Below are 18,397 nucleotides of genomic sequence, written 5' to 3' on the forward strand. Positions count from 1 at the left end.
ATGGGTTGAGGAATTTTCTGAGATGCGGCTTAAAGGTGGACCAAGAGGATTATCTTATCATTGTCCATTGATAGTAGAGGATAGTAGAATGGGAGGGGGTCTAAGACCATTCCAAAGCTTAGATTCTTGGTTCACACATGAGGACTTTCTTAAAATGGTGAAGGAAGAATGGAGGGGTCTATGAGAGGTTCAATTTACTGAAAAGTTAAAGGCTTTGACAATACCTTGGCATAAGAAGAATTTTAGTGATATTGATTTGAGGATAAAGAAACTGGAGGATGAAATCAGGAAGGTAGATGATATGGTTAGTGATGGGTTTATGTGGAGCAATGAAGGCAAGAAGGAAGGCTCTCATTAATTTATATAAGAAATGGTATGTTAGGAAGGAAATACATTAGAAACAGATGTCAAGGTCTCAGTATACTAAACATATGGATAAGAATACTAAATATTTTCATAACTTAGCCTCAGCAAGAAGAAAGAGTAATTGGATTGATGTCTTAATGATAAATAAAAGATTGGTGAGGAATCAAGCCAGGATTAAGATAGCTATAAGAGACTTTTACAAGAATTTATATCATCAAGAAACTTCACCTTTGATAGGTTTTCGTAATGGGTTAGTTAATCAAATACATGAAGAAGAGTCTACAGAATTAGAGAGAATGTCATCGATTAAAGAAATAAAGGATGCAGTATGGGATTGTGAGTCGTCTCAAACTCCTGGTTGTGATGGTTACAATATGAACTTCATCAAGAAGTGCTGGGGAGAAATTGGGTTAGAATTCACTACAGTTGTCAGTTGTGATGGATTTTTTTCAGTCAACTAAGCTACCAAGAGATTCTAATGTTACATGGGTGGCTCTAGCTCCAAATTTTATTCGAGCTAAGGAGATTAAAGACCTTTAACCGATTAGCATGGTAGGATGTGTGTGCAATTCAATCAAATGTGTTAGTTTGAAAAATAAGGAGGGTAACGCCAGAATTAGTAGGAAAGGCCCAGAGTACTTTTGTGAATGGGAGGAAGATACATGATGGGGCTTTGATTGCTTTTGAAACTGTGCAGTAGTTGAAGACAAGGAAGAAGAGCTCAGCGATAATTAAGCTGGATTTTCAAAAAGCTTATGATAGAGCCAAGTGGAGCTTTGTGAATATTGTACTTCAGAAAATGGACTTTGGTAAATAATGGAGAGGGTGGATTGAGGAATGTGTCTGTACGGCATCTATGTCAATTATGATAAATGGTTCGCCATCTAAATCTTTTAAGATGGAAATGAGCCTAAGGTAAGGCGATCCTCTTTCTCCATTCCTATTTGTTCTTATTGTTGATGTTCTCCATAGGATGGTAAGGGAGACAGTAAAAAATGAACAATTTTTTTCATTGTTGGTTGGAAGGAACAATATTGAGTTGTCTCATCAGCAATTTGCGGGCAACACCATATTATTTTGCCACAGGAAGACGAGACTATCAGGAACTACAAACGACCTCTACAGTGCTTTGAGATGATATATGCACTGAGTATTAATTTCAATATATCTAGCTTGATTCCGGTTAATTACGAGCAGGAGTGGACACAAAGGATGTGTAGATTGTTGGGGTGCAAGAAAGCTTCGTTGCCAGTCATAATATCTTGGTATTTTTTTAGGAGCGAATTCGAGACTGGTCAAGACATGAAAACCGTTAATAGATAAAATGAAAGAGAAACTCAACTTGTGGAAAGCAAAAATACTTAATAAAGTTAGTAAGCTAGTTCTTATTAAATATGTGCTTAATAGTCTGCTAGTTTACTACCTCAACTTGTATAATATGCCCAAAGTAGTGGTAGAGAAGTTCATTTCTTTGCAGAGAAGGCTCTTGTGGAGTAAGGAGGCCGACAAACACGGATTACCTATAGTGATGTGAGAAATAGTACAAGCTCCAAAAAGGCAAGGTAGTTTGGGAGTAGGTGATGCAGTGATTCGTAATACAGCTCTTTTGTTCAAGTGGTGGTGGTGATTTTCAAAAGAAGATTGTCCATTATGAAAGAAAATTGTGTGCTCTTACAATAGCTTGAATCCTAATGAATTACTCTTTGGTCAGCCTATACTTAAAAGAGGGAGTCCTTGAAAGGATATATGTCAGCTACAAATAAAGAAGCAGGAGATGAGAGATAAGATAATCAAAGGGCTATCTTTGGAGATAAGGGTGGAAGAAGGGTTCGATTCTGGGAGGATGATTGGCTACTGTTTGGTGTGTTAAAGGTCACTTTTTTAAGGCTCTTCTCGATCTCAAATCAAAGAGAATCTGTTATAGGAGATTATAGGTTTCGGGATGGGCTATAGTGGATATGAAATTTTCAATGGAGAAGGAAACTATTCCAATAGGAATTCGAATCAGTTAACCAACTTCGTGGGGTTTTACAATCAGTCAAATTAACAGCTAAGAGGGAGGACCGATTAGTGTGAAAATTTGATAAATTAGGCATTTATTCAACTAACTCTTTTGTGTAGGTTTTGCAGGCTGAAACGCTCCCAGAGGGTATTACAAGCTATAGTTTCACTAGTGTTATTTAGAGAGCCTTGGTGCCACCACGAGTTGAGTTATTCACCTTGTTTGTAGTCGGCAGGGTTAATACTAAAAAAGATTATGTAGATTTGGCGTTATTGACCAAAACGATAAGATTTGTGTATTATGTAAAAAAAGATATTGAAAATGTTCACCACTTATTCCTTGATTGTGAGTTTACTTGACATGTGTGGTGTGTTTGGTTGCTTGCTTATAATAAACTATAGGTTGTTCCAAGGGTTAAGTTTGAGAATTTGCCAGGTGCACCTTTAAAAAAAGAAAGAACGTAATAGGTAGTTGATTAGTTTTTTTACTATCATTTGAAATACTTGGTTGGAAAGAAAATTAACATTTGAGAGAGATGACCGATTAGTGTGAAAATTTGATAAATCAGGTGTTTATTCAACTAACCTTTTGTGCATATTTTGCAGGCTGAAACACTCCCGAAAGATATTATAATCTATAATTTCACTAGTGCTATTTGGAGAGGCTTGGTGCCACCACGAGTTGAGTTATTCATCTGGTTTGTGTTAGTTGGCAGGGTTAATACTAAAGAGAGATTATGTAGATTAGGCGTTATTGATCAAAACAATAAGATTTATATATTGTGTAAAAAAGTTATTGAGAATATTCACCACTTGTTCTTTAGTTGTGAGTTTACTTGGCAGTTGTGGTGTGCTTTGTTATTTGTCTATGATAAACTATAGGCTGTTTCGGGGACAATTAAGTAATACTTTGAGAGTTGAACTGGTGTGCTATTGAAAACGAAAAAACGTAATAGGTGGTTGATTGATTTTTTTTTTTTTTTTTTTGCTATTATTTGAAATACTTAGTTAAAAGAATGACAGAATCTTTAGAAATCAAGAAACCGATGTAGCAGAAATAATTACCATCTCGATTAGGAGCTATAAAAAATAGAATAGCTATTGATCCCTATGATTATTGATGGCAATATCAGATATGACTACGGATTGATTTTTTATACTGAACTCTGTTCAAAAAAAAAGTGTACAAATATAGATTTTGACAATAACGGAATTTTATAGAGACATGATAGAGATTATTGCTTGGTTACGCTGTCATCAAGAATAAATTGGAATTGCTGCAACATGACGGCTATATTATTTATTAAGCAACAGAATATATGATTTTGTTACAAAGCAACGTTATGATGATAGTATAAAGTGATCGAATAAGTTAGTAAAGGACTTGTCATTATTTGTTCCTATGTATATGCTTGTTCCTGCAACAATCGAAAATAGTATCAAATATTACATCAAAGGGTGGTTTTGCTCTCTTATGATTCACGATGAACGGTATATGATCACCCTCCACAACCTTGTAGTACCTGATTCATCAAATTAAACACAAGAATACAAGAACTGATTGAATTTGACCTAATTATATTGGGGCAAATTGAAAGAATTAACGGTTAAGGATGGGAGCGTGCGTACCAGATGCCTGGTTTGATGAGTGAAGAATCGTTTTGAAGGAAGCAATTGGGATGTTCAATTGGGAAACGAGGATGTGTCATGGATATTGTGTTTACTGCTCCATCATTCTCCTGCCAATCACCATCCCTTGTATTGCATTGTACACCAAATTTATGTGTTATCTAATAAATATGGCTTTAATTTTGATCAATGAAGCACTGACTTAAAAAAAAATTATCATAATTTTTAAATAAATTATCATAGTATCTTATGTTTATTTTATCGATATTAAAATACAAATAATATTTTAAGTGTTAATATATAAAATATTTAAAATAATTTTTTATTTTAATAAATAATAATATATACTATTTTAAAATTTATTTTAAAAATATATAGATTAAAAATAAAGTTTAACATACTAATGACACGCAATTTTATTTAAATATGTTCTCAAATATATTTGGAAAAATATTCTTTTATTTTTTATTGACATAATTGAACACAAAAGATATATATGTTGGACAAATATCAAATGAATATAGTATTTAAAATGTGTTAGACACATAAATATAATAATTCAAGAAAGTGTATATACTTCATAATTTTTTTATATATGTAAAATGGTTTAATAATCAAAATAGTCTCAAAAAAAAATTATGTTTTGTGTCAATCTCGTAATATCAAATCAAATTGATCTTTTCGCCGTTTAAACAATGACATGTCACAAAATGATTTACATCATATGGTATTTTTTAATTGATAGGAGATCTAATTTGATTTAAGATTATATTTTGTAACAAAAATGTTATTTATATATTAAAATCAATTATAGTATATTTTAGTATTTATGTTCCTATAAATATATATATTGTTTAAGTATATTTTGTATTCTAATAAATATTGTATATTAGTGATGGAATTTAGTGATTAATTTTAGTGTATACTTAACCTAATTAATTTTTTAGAGACTAATTTATTGTGTTTGATCTTTGAAGAAACAAATAGATGCATATCAAATCTTTTAAAAATCATTTTTACTATTAATAATGGTGTATAAAATATGTTACAAAAGTGAGTTCAATGACATTCGACCATTGGAACAAAAAACTGTATAGTTACTTACCTGTAGCCTTTATAAGGTGGAGTCAAGTGTGAAGGATAACACCACTGAGCCATCTGCAAGACCCTCAAGAAAAGCAATGGCGTAATCTTGACCATGCTTGAATGAATTGTGAAACCCATCAGCTTCCACGTACGCTTTGTAGCGTAGCTCATGTAGTATGTTTTTGGGAATGTACGTATATGTTTGTTCAGTCTTATACACCCTTGAATTGTGAGGTCAGGGAGGATCCAATCCCCTGAACAAAATGGACCTTCTTTCCCTATTAGGCATTTCCAAATACCCAAAATGCCCTTCTTTCTCCATGACAAGTCAAAGTGATCCAACCCAAAATTATAGCGTTTCTTTAGCATCCAAATGTCTAACCAATCATAAATTATCACCGCAATGCGAAAGAGTTGTAGCATGCAAATAGGTTTCAATGATCTACCATCTCCAGGCCTGAATCATATATATCAAATCAACATTTCATAAATAATGATTATCGTTGAGATAATTCATTATATGACATGAATGATACGAGAATATTTATGAAAATTTTTTAAAAAAAATTGATCTTTGATGTTGCTTTTAAAAACTTTTGAGCATATGGCGTACCAAACAAACATAGTATAGGAAACATTTTAAGTACACCAGGAGTATCGGTTAACCGTTGATCTAAACTATAAAAAATATATATAATATATATTAATTGAAATTAACGGTTAAAACAATTGGTGCACCGGTACTCCCCGGTGCATTTGAAATATTTCCCATAGTATATATAAAAAAAATCAACTACCAACAAGAGTGGAGGCAGAACATTTTGTCGGAGTCAAAATGAAAAATAAAACTTTAAAAGAGGAAAAAAATTAAAATTAGGAGACACTAATATAAAAATTAAAGAACTTTATACAGATTACAATTTTTAATTTAAAAGAATCATTGTCCTCTTATTATGTCCTAACTTTTATTTTTTGTCACTAAATTAGTTATCAATCTTACTACATTTTTAACCAACAAAAATTAATTTTATTGGTGAAAACGTGAATACACACTTCAAATTATCCCACTAACGTAAATATTTTTGCATTTTTTTTCTTCTTCACATTTCTCCTCCTTTTTCGCGTATTTTCTCCTCATCAACGTTCTTTTATTGTTGCTGTTGTTGCTCCTTTTTTTTTCTTTTTTTCCTCTTCCTAATAATTTTGTAATATTATGTATTTTTTTTTTTGTTTAATTTTTTTCTTTTTTCATTCTTGTTAGGAGGAGGAGGAGGAGTTTTGAGTTATTATTTCAGTATATTTTGGATTTAAATAAGGTATTGTGCTTATTTTGAACTGAGTTTGTTTGTATGTTGTCATTATTAAGTAATTTTGATGCATTCTAAATTTAACTAAGGTGCATTTTTGCTCTGTGCTTATTTTAAATTGAGTTGTTCGTGTGTCATCATCAGTAAATAATTTTGGTGCATTCTGGATTTAAATAATGTGCACTTGGTCTGTGCTTGTTTTGAACTGAATTTGTTTGTATATCGTTATCATTAAGTAATTTTGGTGCATTTTGGATTTAATTTTGGTGCATTCTATATTTAAATAAGGTGCACTTTTGGTCTAAACTTGTTTTAAATTGAGTTTGTGTGCCGTCAGCATTAAAGAATTTCAGTGCATTCTGGATTTAAAATGTTATACATATAAGAAGAAGATGACGATGATGACAATAACGATAACCACCACACGGACACTTCGTTGAGTTGCCGTGTCCGCGTGTCGGATACATTTTGGACACGATACTCACTGACACTCGTCCGACACACGTGTCTGGTATGTCCAACCGTGTCTTAATAAAAAATAAAAAATTCTTCGACAAACACGCTTGGACACACCTAAATATCATCACGTATCAGTGTGTCCAGTCTTATTCGTAACATATATTCTTGAAATAAATTTAGATATAAATAAAAAATATTTTAAATACTTGATATAATTAAAATAAGATATTAAAAATAATTAAAAAAATTAATTTATATTTTAATATTAATAAAATATCAAAATATCATTACAATTTATCTAAAAACTACTTTCTATTTTATATGTATGCATGTCCCCGTATCTTATAAAATTTTAAAATTCACGTGTCGGCGTGTCCCGTATCGTGTCGTGTCTCGTATCCGTCTTATTGTCCGTGCATCATAGGATAACCATGATGATAATAATGATGATGGAGGAGGAGGAGGAGGAGGAAGTAGTGGTGTAGTGGTGGTGACGACAAAGGTAACGAAAGAGAAAGATGAGGAAAAAAAAAAGGAGAAGACGAAGAAGTAGCAACATCAGTGGGAGGAGGAGGAGGAAGAACGCGAAGAAGAATGAGGAGAAATGCGAAAGAAAAGGAGATTAGTGGGAGGAGGAGGAAGATTGCAAAGAAGAATGAAGAGAAACACGAAGGAAAAGGAGAGGAGGAACACGAAGCGCGTGATATGAAAAATGATTATAACAACTTGGTTAGACTTTGTTAAGTATTTTGTATGGTTGTCGAGCTTTATTCATTAGTCACTCGTATAGAATGCACATTAAAATAAAAAATACATATTGAAATTTGGAATACTAGAAGGTCATCAGAATTTATTGTTTTTTGTTATCATTTAACCATCAATATTTAAAAATATGGGATAAAGTATGTTGTTGGATTATTAAACTAAAGAAATTGAGTTGACGACTAAATGATGGCTAAAAATAATAAATTTTGACGATCTTTTAGAATTTTTTATTAAAAATAAATTAAATAACATATATTTATATATACAAATATATAAAGACTGATTTTTTATGTGAATATAACATTTTTAGGCATAAAATAAACATATGTATTATGTACAATCACGTTTTAAATCCACATCTAACAACTTTGAACTTTAAAATAAGTGATTTGATGTCAATAATATGGGACACTCTACTGCATAAATTGGAGTGGTATAGAGAGAACATAATTCCTTTTATAATTATTTTTTATTATTTTGTTATTATTTAAAATGTGGATCCTACCTTTATTAATCTCTCTTTCATTCTATTAAAGAAAAGGAAAAATCTGTACATCTTTACCATATAATTCACCCAATAATATATATAACTTATCAATAGAAGTTAACAAGAGAACTCACTCCATGCCATCAATGTAAGTTCTGGTGGTCCCATTCAACGTTCCTGATAGTGAAGTGATGCTTAATACCCAGTTCTCAGAGGTGTTTCCATACCCCTTAAATGCCTGGAAATAATAATATTAAAAAAGAAATGCAGAATGTATTAACCATATATCACACGTAACACAACCCATGGATTAGGAGCAACAACCTTATCAGCAAGCATTTGTTGCAAGACACGCACAACCTGTGCTCCACCTGAATGCCCAACAAAGTGAATAGGATGTTCCTCGTCCCAGTCTGGGTAGTGCCCTGTCACCCCCAATATCGATCAGCACAGGAAATTATGCATATAAATAAAATATAAGTAAATAACATAAGATCCTTGAACGAACCTCTTTCGTAGATTCGTCCAAACTGTGAGTGCCCGCAAGTTTTGCTGTGTTCTTCGCCATAATCAACTTGGCCACCTTTTAAATAATAGAACAATTCCCGTGCTCTGTATATAACCAGAAAGATAATTTATATTATAACACTTGCAAACAAGTGTGAAGAATTCTCCTACTAGGACGATCCATACTAAACCTCACCTATCATAAACACTGGGTAAAGACCCCAAATAAGGGACAAGAACCCTTTGATCTTCGTTCTCTGCCCCAGCAAAGTTTGATAAAGAACCTAACCTCTGGGAATTAAGATTAATCAGAGAGTTAAAGAAGTGAAATTTAAGGCAAAAACATAAATGGGAAAACAAAGGAATTAAGGGGAAAAAACATTGGGCTCACCCTTTTGTCAAATGGCCCAAATCCCAAAAACCCATGAACCCAAACAATAGTAGGCAAATCATTATCAACCTTGCTTTCTCTTTGTCCTTTAGGTATTGTTTCGTCTCCGGTCCCAACATTACTGATGTTAGGCCTAAGAAAATGCGGAAACTCTTCAAGGGCATGTGAGATTTCTCCTGCAAATGCTAAGCCAAAATAATAAAATTCACAAAGAAAATGAACCAAGTAGCTCACGACTAGTTCCACCAAGTGTTGATAAGTAGCCCAAATTGCAATCATCTTTGATGGGTGCCCAAAAAATATAATCAACAAGTTCCAAAAAATGAGCTTGTTTAAAATGTTCAGTGCACGAGTCGTTTCTAGCTCTTGAAGCTAACAATGTTCTCATTTTATATATCATACGATAGGTTCCTCTATTTATTAAATAAATCATATAAGGTAAGTATGTTTAGAATGAACCTTAGGGAAGCCTGATAAGCCTCTTTGGACGACTCATAGTACATATTACCTTCACGCAAGTACATAAATGTCCAAAAAAACACACACACACAAACTTATGTCTTAGGCTAAATATTCATTCATGCAAAGTGGTGTCCATATTTTGTCTGGTAGTCAGTAACTCATTTACAGTTTACACCATACAAAAAAAACTGAAAAAGTCCAATTTGTCCTCACCAGGCGCCAGGCGGTTGTTTTTTTTTTTTTTTCTTATAATATCCCCTGCCCAATAGATTAAGAACTACTAATATATCGCAAATCAGAACTCCATATAAGGGGTTGTCACTAATCAATGAGTTACTATATACATAAAATAAAATTCAAATTCCCAACACTTGCTTAAACAATTGAATAAACTAATCACTCGACTAACCCAAATTAATTTCTCACTTGGTTGTTAGTTAACATTTAGTTGTATAATTAGCATTTCTCAAAATTACCCGGGGTTAGAAACACATGATTTGTGTTGCACAAAGAGTAAAACCAGGCCTATGAATAAGTCACAACCATTGCATTTATGCCCATGGCCAAGACCCTTGGCATCTTTACAAATTACTATGGCAAAGCTTAACACATCCAAAAGAGACTTACATTTGAACAAATTATATGTAATTAATTTTCACTTTTGATAGCATTCATAGCACTGTATACACTACTTGATTCTGATACTTCTCATAATTCTACAAATAAATTGGAAAAATGAGAGAAAATTTTTACATTTACAAAGGTGAGGGGTAGAAATGAATTGAATGGCCTTTTTTTTTTTCTCTGTTCAATTGATAAATGGGGAGAGAGGGTGTGTCTAAGAGATGCAAATTTAAGGCTAGTGATGGACTTCATTTGGCACTGTTGGAAGCTTCTTTCTGAAAACATGCTTCCTGCAGCGTTCAAAAATGCTGTCATAGATTAAATCAAACTGCACTCCTGCTCTCTCCCTGTTAATAATGAATTGTATGTGATCACCTTCAACATACTTGTAGTACCTGTTTCAATCCATATATCATAGTTTTAGTTAGTGCACTCAATAATTTCTCACAATTTAAATAAGAAACTTTGCATAAATGCTAAAATTAAAGTAATTGAATAGGCTAAATACCGTTACTAAGAACTCCCTCTATTCTTATACTGGATAAGTCGTTTTAACATTCCTAGTACATTAATAAATGAATGTATTTGGATAAGATTGCATAGGATTCATTGATTTATGAATATATTAGGAAAATCAAAATGATTTATCAAATATGGAATGAAAGGAGTACTTAGTAAGCAATTTGCAACTTGCAACTAGATTCCTTCATTACTACTTAGGGAGCATTCAATCCAGAACATTTTTCAGAACAAAAATACCATGTGCACTCTAAAAATCAACCACCATGTATTTATGTATAAATACAAGTGTTGTTTGATTCATTTTTAATGTGTATTTTGTATTCTAACATATATTTTATACAGGTAGCTGATTTGGTAATTGATTTAGTGTACACCTAGCATGATTGTCTTAAGCAGTAGACTTCTTTTCTCCCCTAGCTTTTCTGACCATAAACTTAATAGATGAAAGGGAATCATCCACATAAATTTGAAAACTCCGAAAAGAAGTGGAAAATGATCATTGCATTTAAGTGCTCCCTAATATCAGTTTAAAAAAAAATGATATTGTCAATTTTATAATGATGTTAATTCATTGTCAGCAATACATCTCTGCATTATTTACAATAACTTATAAGATGACGGCACTGCATTATATAATGATTTCCAGTAGCTAAAGTAGTTTGTCCAAGATTATCAGTGTTGGAACTACCAATGTGTTATGGGCTACCAATGTGACTCAAAAAACCCAGATATGGGATGGTGTTACTTACCAGATCCCAGGTTCTAAGGGCTGGCAGTCAGAATCGTTTTCTACAAAGTGGCTGGGGTGTTCAATTGGGAGACGTGGATGAGTCATAGATATTGTGTTCATCGCTCCATCATTGTCATGCCAGTCCTCATCTCTGCACAAGCAGTTACATAAAACTTTGGTTGATCAACGTTCATATAAATTTCGATTGGGTTATTAAGTAAGGAACTACAGATGATGACGAAAAATAAATCTAAATATCTAATGCATTCAAGAACCAACCTGTAGCCTTTATAAGGGAGAGGAGCATTTGGAGGATAGGTCCACTGGCTCATTTGCAAAACTCTGACAAAGAGTAGCGGGTGAATTCCAAGTATGCCTGAAGGAACCGTGATTCCCCGGACCTTCCTGGTACGCTTTGTAGCGTAGCTGAAGTAGTACGTGTCTGGAAATGTGCGTAGTTGGCTGTTTAGTTTTATAGTACCTTGAATTGTAAGGTCAGGGAGGATCCAATCCCCTGAAGCAAATGGACCAGCATTCCCCAGGAGGCAGTCAACAAGGCCGGATATCCCTGCCTTCTTCCACGACATGTTGAAATGATCAAAGCCAAAGTTATAGTAATTCTTCAGCCAGGGAATGTCGAACCAATCATATATAAGCACCCCAATGCGGCAAATTTGTAGCAGGCAAACATTTTTCAATGATACTCCATCTTCTGGCCTGAAAGAATCCCAAATTGTGCGTGGATTAGCGTTTAGATCACTAAATGTAGCAAACTCTTTGATAATTTGCAAAATGCAATCAAATGATACAAGAAAGAGAGAATTTGTCGAGAATTGATGGTTTTCATTGAAAAGCTCAAGAACTTCCATTGATGCAAGAATTAATCCCCATAACAAGAAGCAACAGCTAAACAGCCTTCTAGTACTACATCATCCTGGTGATTTGTCTATTTTTCATTTGATTCGTTTTCCATGGAAGTTGGAACAATTGCATGCTGTCACAAATCCCACTTTTTAAAATTGAACCAAGAAGCTTAAATAGATAGGTTGCTAAAGTAAAACCCTAAAGTATTCCCTCCAATGTTGACAAGGCGTTATAACTTTTCTGGTATTCTTATATGAGCAGAACATTGCTGAATCCCAAAGGGTTAGTTGATCCCTCTTGCTTGCCCAACTGGGTTTAAGCCATTTTATCCTATCATCTAAAAACTATATTCATAGATTGATGTATTTGGATGAAATTTATATCCAGATGCATTGAGTCATAGCATCTAAATACATCAATTTAAGAATGTACCAAAACAATCAAAACAACTTATCCGGTAGTTCACTGGGATTAAGCATGAAAATGATGTTATCAGGCCTCACCGCATGCCGTCTAAGTAGGTTCTTGTAGTGCCATTTAACGCTCCAGATAATGCTGTTAGGCTCAATACCCAATGTTCTGATGTATTTTCATATCCCTTGAATGCCTGAAGACAAATTTAGAACACCAAATTATCAAAAAGAACGAACACCAACAAATAAAACAAGACAACCTCATTATGTGCCAATAGGACAGAGAAAATCAGGGATCAAAACCTTATCAGCAAGCATTTGTTGCATGACACGAACAACTTGTGCTCCAGCCGAGTGTCCAACAAAGTGAATAGGGTGATCCTCGTCCCATTCAGGGTAGTGCCCTGCCAATAACACAACAAATGCACCATTGAAACTCTGGAAAAATACAAAGGAAGCAGAACAGAGTTCGGTGCAAAAGAACAAGAACAAACTGAAAGCATTGAATGAATGAATGATCCCTCGAACCTTGTTCATAAATTCTTCCAAATTGAGAGTGTCCACAAGCCGTGCTGTGCTCTTCTCCATAATCAACTTGGCCACCCTTCAAATAATAGAACAATTCTCGTGCCCTGAAATAAAAATAAATAAATAAATAATTAAGTAATCAGAATTAAAAAAGATATTTGTTGGAAAATCACACACAAACCGATTAAGAGGAAACCCATGATAAACATCAGACATAAATTATTAATTTTTTTTCTCTTAAGCCTTAGAACCTCACCTATCATGGACGCTGGTTAAAGACCCCAAATCCGGAACCAGAACCCTTTCATCTTTCTTCTCTGCCCCAGCAAAGTATGACAAAGCACCCAATTTCTAAAAGAGAAAACAACAATCATGTACAATAAAAAACCCAGCAAAGAAATTAAAATCAAATTATATTATTAATTTATCATATTATTATTCATTGGAAGATAGAAAAACTTAGCCCAACCCAACAAAAGCTAAAACAAAAACGTGTAACTTTGAAGCAGAAAAAGAAAAGGAGATTGGTACTTGGTAAATCTTACCCCTTTGCCAAATCCAAAAATCCCATGAACAAGAACAATAGGAGGAAGATCATAACCATTGGTAGAAGCAGCACTGTTTTCTTCGTCAGCAGAAATTATTCTCTTCTCACTGACCTTATTGACGACATCAACAATCTTCTTAGGCTTTTGGTACAGAATTTCATTGAGCGACTCAGATAAATCTCCAGCAACAGCTGAGCTGAAAATGTAGAATCCATAAAGCAAATGAACCAAAGAGCTCACAAACAGTTCCACCAGCTTCAGATACCCCATCCATAACCTCAACATTTTATCAAACACCTTGTCTACAAGAAGATGAAGAAGAAAGAGGAAGAAGAAGAAGAAGGACCAACAAAAGACCAGAGATTGATTTCAAACGAAAGAGCCTTCCTTTATACCGAAACAACAAAAGAAGGCTCTCTGGAAGCAACAAGTTTAAAGGAGTCAAACTTTATTTTAATTGAAAAAAAAGTTGAAGCTTTGAAGGTGAAAGAGACCCTTGTGAAGATCTCCTCCTCTATGCAGAAGAAACCTTGTTGGATATGGCAACGGCAATGGCAATAATAAGAATTAAGAAAAACTTACGCGCTCTTTCTTTTCTTTAGACTTTGGAAAAAAAATTAAAAAAAAAAAGGTCTTTTGACGTTACACACATTTTCTACGTTTTCTACCATACAACACAAAACCCAATGACCAATCAGAATACGGCAATACCCTTACTTCCATAATAATAAAAATAAAAATTAAGTAATATTGTGTTGAAGAAAAAAAGAAGGGGGGGCTGGATTGGGTTTTTTGAGCTATGACACTTGTCCTAGCAAGATCCTTGAGTCTCCGATTTTTTTTGTCAATTTTGGTGGGTACCACTAAAATTGGGTATAACTTACTCGAACCAAAGATTAGTGCCAATTTTTTCGGCTACTAATTTGGAAAAATTGTATTAGAAGAAAGGCTTGAAATTATGTGCCTAATGCTTGTACTACTAAACACTATTTGAGAAAAATAGGTGAAGTTGGTTAGATTATTTGCATTATTGAGTAATAATATTAATAATTCAAAGGGGTAATAAGTTAGTAGTATACGAGTAGAGTTAATTATTCTAGGAGTTTCCTTCCAGGTCTAGTGTGCTGTAGCAAAGCTGGAAGGTTCCCCAGTTATGAAACCAACTCCCCCAACTGTATTCATTCACCACCTTATCCATTCAATCTTTTGTGTCTTTTATTATTATTATTATTAATTTATTATTATTGAAATTTGGAATCAAATATTCCAGTCCCACCCCTTCCCGAAAATAATAATAATAAAAAAAATAAAATCCTCATAGAAATGATTGCAACTATTGGGGTGTAAACGCGCTTTAATATTGTGGTCGGCACTTGCCACAGAAAAATGTGTAGGGACATACAGATTTATTAGGGGGCTGGATTTCATAACTGTGACTCCATTCAAAACTTTCGTTATTATTTCTATAGTGGGCTGAATTCAATAAAGCTTTTCATTTATTTATTTATTTTTTGAAACGGGACCAATGCCCAAGCAAAACAAATAAAACATGAGGATGATAAATCTAATCCGAATGAAAATAAATACGCATACTAGTTGTTTCTTTTTTTCTATTTTAGTTGGATATACCAAGTCTATTTGTTACTATCTAAGAGTATTAGTCTATGTCGTTAAGGTTATCTCTACTTAGGTTTAGCAAGTGTATTTTTATAAGTATTGTTGAGTTTATTGGCTCCTTATACTGCAATTCTTGTTCAATAAAATAAAACATTTTCATAGAAAAATCTACAAAAAATTTTTACAATATTATTTAATTATATTTATTATTTTAAATAACTATTTAAGTGATATGAAAGTAATTACTTTTTTAGGATAAAGTTAAAAAAATAGATGTTTTTTATTATTTGTGCAAAATTTCGACCTATTGCAAAATTTAGAATTGGGTATCGACGGCCTCAGATGAGTTAAGTTGAAAAAGATCTAGGTTGAAATTGGTTGATCGCACATGGTCCAAACTTCGAAGGAGTGAAGACTCGATCATGAGAAAACAAAATGTCGATTATGAGATGGGTCGAGTCGAGTTAAGAAGGACCTATGTCAAAATTTTATAAACCGCACGTGACTTTATCTGGAGCACTAGTCAAAACATGGGGGTTTGGAGACTAAGGTAAAAGCAAAAACGTAGGATGTCTACCTTGGAGAATAAAGTCTTTCACAATCAAGACAAAGTCGTAAATTGTGAAAACCTAAGAGAAAGAGAAAAGTTAGATTGTAGTAAGGAGAGAAATATTTTGTAATCCACTATTATTATCTATATAAATAGAAGAAATTTAAAAGAGTTTAGGACTTTAATATGAATATTTCACCATTATACAAAATTCTGCCAAAAATCAAGTCACACCGACACATTGGAAAATAATAAAATGCAAGTATATGTGAGTGTCTTGGAATTCACTTTTATTTTATTTTTTTTTATTTTTTTTTTAATTCGTTTCTTTTCATTTATTTACTTTACATATTTTATTTTAATTTTTTCAAGCATTTTACTGTCTTTCAATTTCAATTTTATCTTTTTATCTGTTCAAAGTCTTATTTATTTCATATTTTTTATTATAATTTTGTTATATTATTTGTCACAATTTAATATAATTGATCATTTTATATATTTTTTTATATATATACTAAATAATTTTTGGATTGAGTCTAATTTTTTTAAAAAAAGTTATATTTATTCTCCAAATTGAGATTTTTATTTAAGTTTGATTCGATGTACTATCAAAATTATCAAAAATCAAATGAAACATTTATATAATTAAAATGCTTATAAATAAGTCTATAATCTGTAGTTGCATTCAAACGGACCACTTTTTGGCATAATTCATGATAAGATTAATAGCAGAAACTAGTTAGATTTTTGTATTAGATTTCATTTAATGATGAGGCAAGGCTTTATTATTGTTGTTGTTATGTTTGATTTATTGATGTGATTTTTATCTTATTTTTTTGTATTTGGTGCCATTTTTCATTAATGGTTTATGTGATGTATATCTGTTGTTGACAATTGAAAAATGAATGAAGGATTTCGATTACATTAGTTGATATAAATAATACATCTTCATTGAGCAAGTACTATATGCGGATAATATCATATTTTATATTTTCTATAGAATATTCTTAGATAGTTTAGTCTGAGATAAGAAAAAAATTATAATAAACTAAATTGTTTTAGATTATAAATTGAGTGACAAATAAATTTTAAATGCACAAATTATCTTTTTTATTTACAAAATTGATATTTCTGTTTTTCAATATTTTTATAATTAAGAGATTTATAATGTATACATACAAAAAAATTATATTTCTTAATAAAATCATTTTTTTGTTATATAGATATGATTTTAAGCCATCATTCATAATATTGTGTACAAAGACACTAACAGCCAACTAAGGGTGTATACGGGTATGGATAATTTGATTATTCATTTAAAATCGATCCAACTTGATTATATTGATTCTGAATCTAATGAATAATTATATATAATCAGACCAAATCCAATTAAATCCGATCTCAATTAGTTCGGGTATTAATTTTGAGATTGTAGAATTTAAACTAACCACATAGTTTAATATTAATTAAAAATTAATAAAATTTTGTAATATATATGTTCCGAGAGTTACTTGAAATATTGATTTGGGTCTGAAAGTGAGGTTCAGGTCCCTTTGAGTGGTAGCGTTCGACTTTTTGGTGTCGATGTGCCGTCGGCCGAGTTCCTCATGATGAGATGGGGATGGTACCTGCAAAAGACTTCAATACTTAAGTTAGCAAGAGTTTTAGTCAGGTTTTTAGTAGATTAGAACGTGTCTTATACTTGAGGGGTGCCAATGCATTTATAGTAGAGTTAATAATCACCTTTATTGGAGTAGTTTCACCTGTATTGATGGATGACCGTTTTCTTTATCTTAGGAGTCTGTTAAGATCTCCCTTCTAGATGTAGTGGAGAGATTTGCGGGGGCAATTACTTGTTTGGACAAGTAGGGCTGCACCCTTCTGTCGGTGTTAAGAGGTCAAGAATGGAATAGAGGCCACCTTTTAAGGTTTGGCCTTTTATCTTTATCGGGCCTTTTATCCTTATTAGGCCAGACTTTTATGTTTTAGGATAGGGTATGAACAATATATATATTTTAATCCAAAAGTCTTTCAAATTAGGATAGTTATTTACTTATTTAAGTTTAAATTAATGATATAGTATTTATTATTATTAGTATTATTATTATTATTTATAGAATTTTTTAATTTTTTTTCAATTTTATCAATTTTTTATAAATTTTATTTTCAATCGGATACCTAATTACTCGAATCAACCCAATCCGAATTAATCTGTTTGAATTGATTTAGATCCACTCACAGAAAACCCCAAAATCAAACCAACCCAAATTCATTAAAAGAGGTAAATACTAAATCGGTATTCGAAAGATTCTGCCGCTGACAAAATGATACCTGACTTTTGTTATTGACAAAATAGTCCTTGAAAGATTTTAAAATTTGACAAGTGTACCCACGAGTTCGCCGGAGCATATCTCCGACAAGTACAATACTGACATGGCCACTACATTTTGATAACATGGCAAAAATCCTCCCCCAACCTAATCCTTCCCCTCCAACGCACTTCCCTTTCCCCCTCCCCAACCCTAATCCTTCCCTCCCCCT

General features: G+C 32.6%; 2 protein-coding genes across 2 annotated transcripts; both read right to left on the reverse strand.

The window, feature by feature from the left end:
* Positions 1–3,642: 3,642 nt before the first annotated feature.
* On the reverse strand, positions 3,643–9,408 carry LOC112749979 (uncharacterized). Its single transcript, XM_025798447.3, has 8 exons — positions 8,999–9,408; positions 8,804–8,898; positions 8,609–8,712; positions 8,425–8,525; positions 8,235–8,338; positions 5,102–5,539; positions 3,997–4,122; positions 3,643–3,890 (listed from the first exon to the last, which is right to left on the reverse strand). The coding sequence occupies exons 1-8, from the start codon at positions 9,275–9,277 to the stop codon at positions 3,758–3,760; spliced, it is 1,380 nt and encodes a 459-aa protein (XP_025654232.1). The 5' UTR covers positions 9,278–9,408; the 3' UTR covers positions 3,643–3,757.
* Positions 9,409–10,088: 680 nt separating this feature from the next.
* On the reverse strand, positions 10,089–14,815 carry LOC112749977 (uncharacterized). Its single transcript, XM_025798446.3, has 8 exons — positions 13,687–14,815; positions 13,398–13,492; positions 13,142–13,245; positions 12,917–13,017; positions 12,704–12,807; positions 11,616–12,053; positions 11,356–11,487; positions 10,089–10,479 (listed from the first exon to the last, which is right to left on the reverse strand). The coding sequence occupies exons 1-8, from the start codon at positions 13,972–13,974 to the stop codon at positions 10,320–10,322; spliced, it is 1,422 nt and encodes a 473-aa protein (XP_025654231.1). The 5' UTR covers positions 13,975–14,815; the 3' UTR covers positions 10,089–10,319.
* Between the last annotated feature and the right edge of the window lie 3,582 nt (positions 14,816–18,397).

This window comes from Arachis hypogaea, chromosome 15, assembly GCF_003086295.3.
Source record: "Arachis hypogaea cultivar Tifrunner chromosome 15, arahy.Tifrunner.gnm2.J5K5, whole genome shotgun sequence".
In the NCBI taxonomy this organism is placed as follows: domain Eukaryota; kingdom Viridiplantae; phylum Streptophyta; class Magnoliopsida; order Fabales; family Fabaceae; genus Arachis; species Arachis hypogaea.

Bases quoted from the DNA above. Each gene is read 5' to 3' on its own strand.
- LOC112749979 (XM_025798447.3), bottom strand. From the start codon at position 9,277: ATGATTGCAATTTGGGCTACTTATCAACACTTGGTGGAACTAGTCGTG. The intron at 8,526-8,608 runs GTTCGTTCAAGG...TGGGGGTGACAG, and splicing joins TGGACGAATCTACGAAAGAG to GGCACTACCCAGACTGGGAC. The intron at 4,123-5,101 runs GTAAGTAACTAT...ATGCAATACAAG, and splicing joins CCACCTTATAAAGGCTACAG to GGATGGTGATTGGCAGGAGA.
- LOC112749977 (XM_025798446.3), bottom strand. From the start codon at position 13,974: ATGTTGAGGTTATGGATGGGGTATCTGAAGCTGGTGGAACTGTTTGTG. The intron at 13,493-13,686 runs GTAAGATTTACC...TTTCTCTTTTAG, and splicing joins TTTTTGGATTTGGCAAAGGG to AAATTGGGTGCTTTGTCATA. The intron at 13,246-13,397 runs GTGAGGTTCTAA...TTTTTATTTCAG, and splicing joins TTAACCAGCGTCCATGATAG to GGCACGAGAATTGTTCTATT.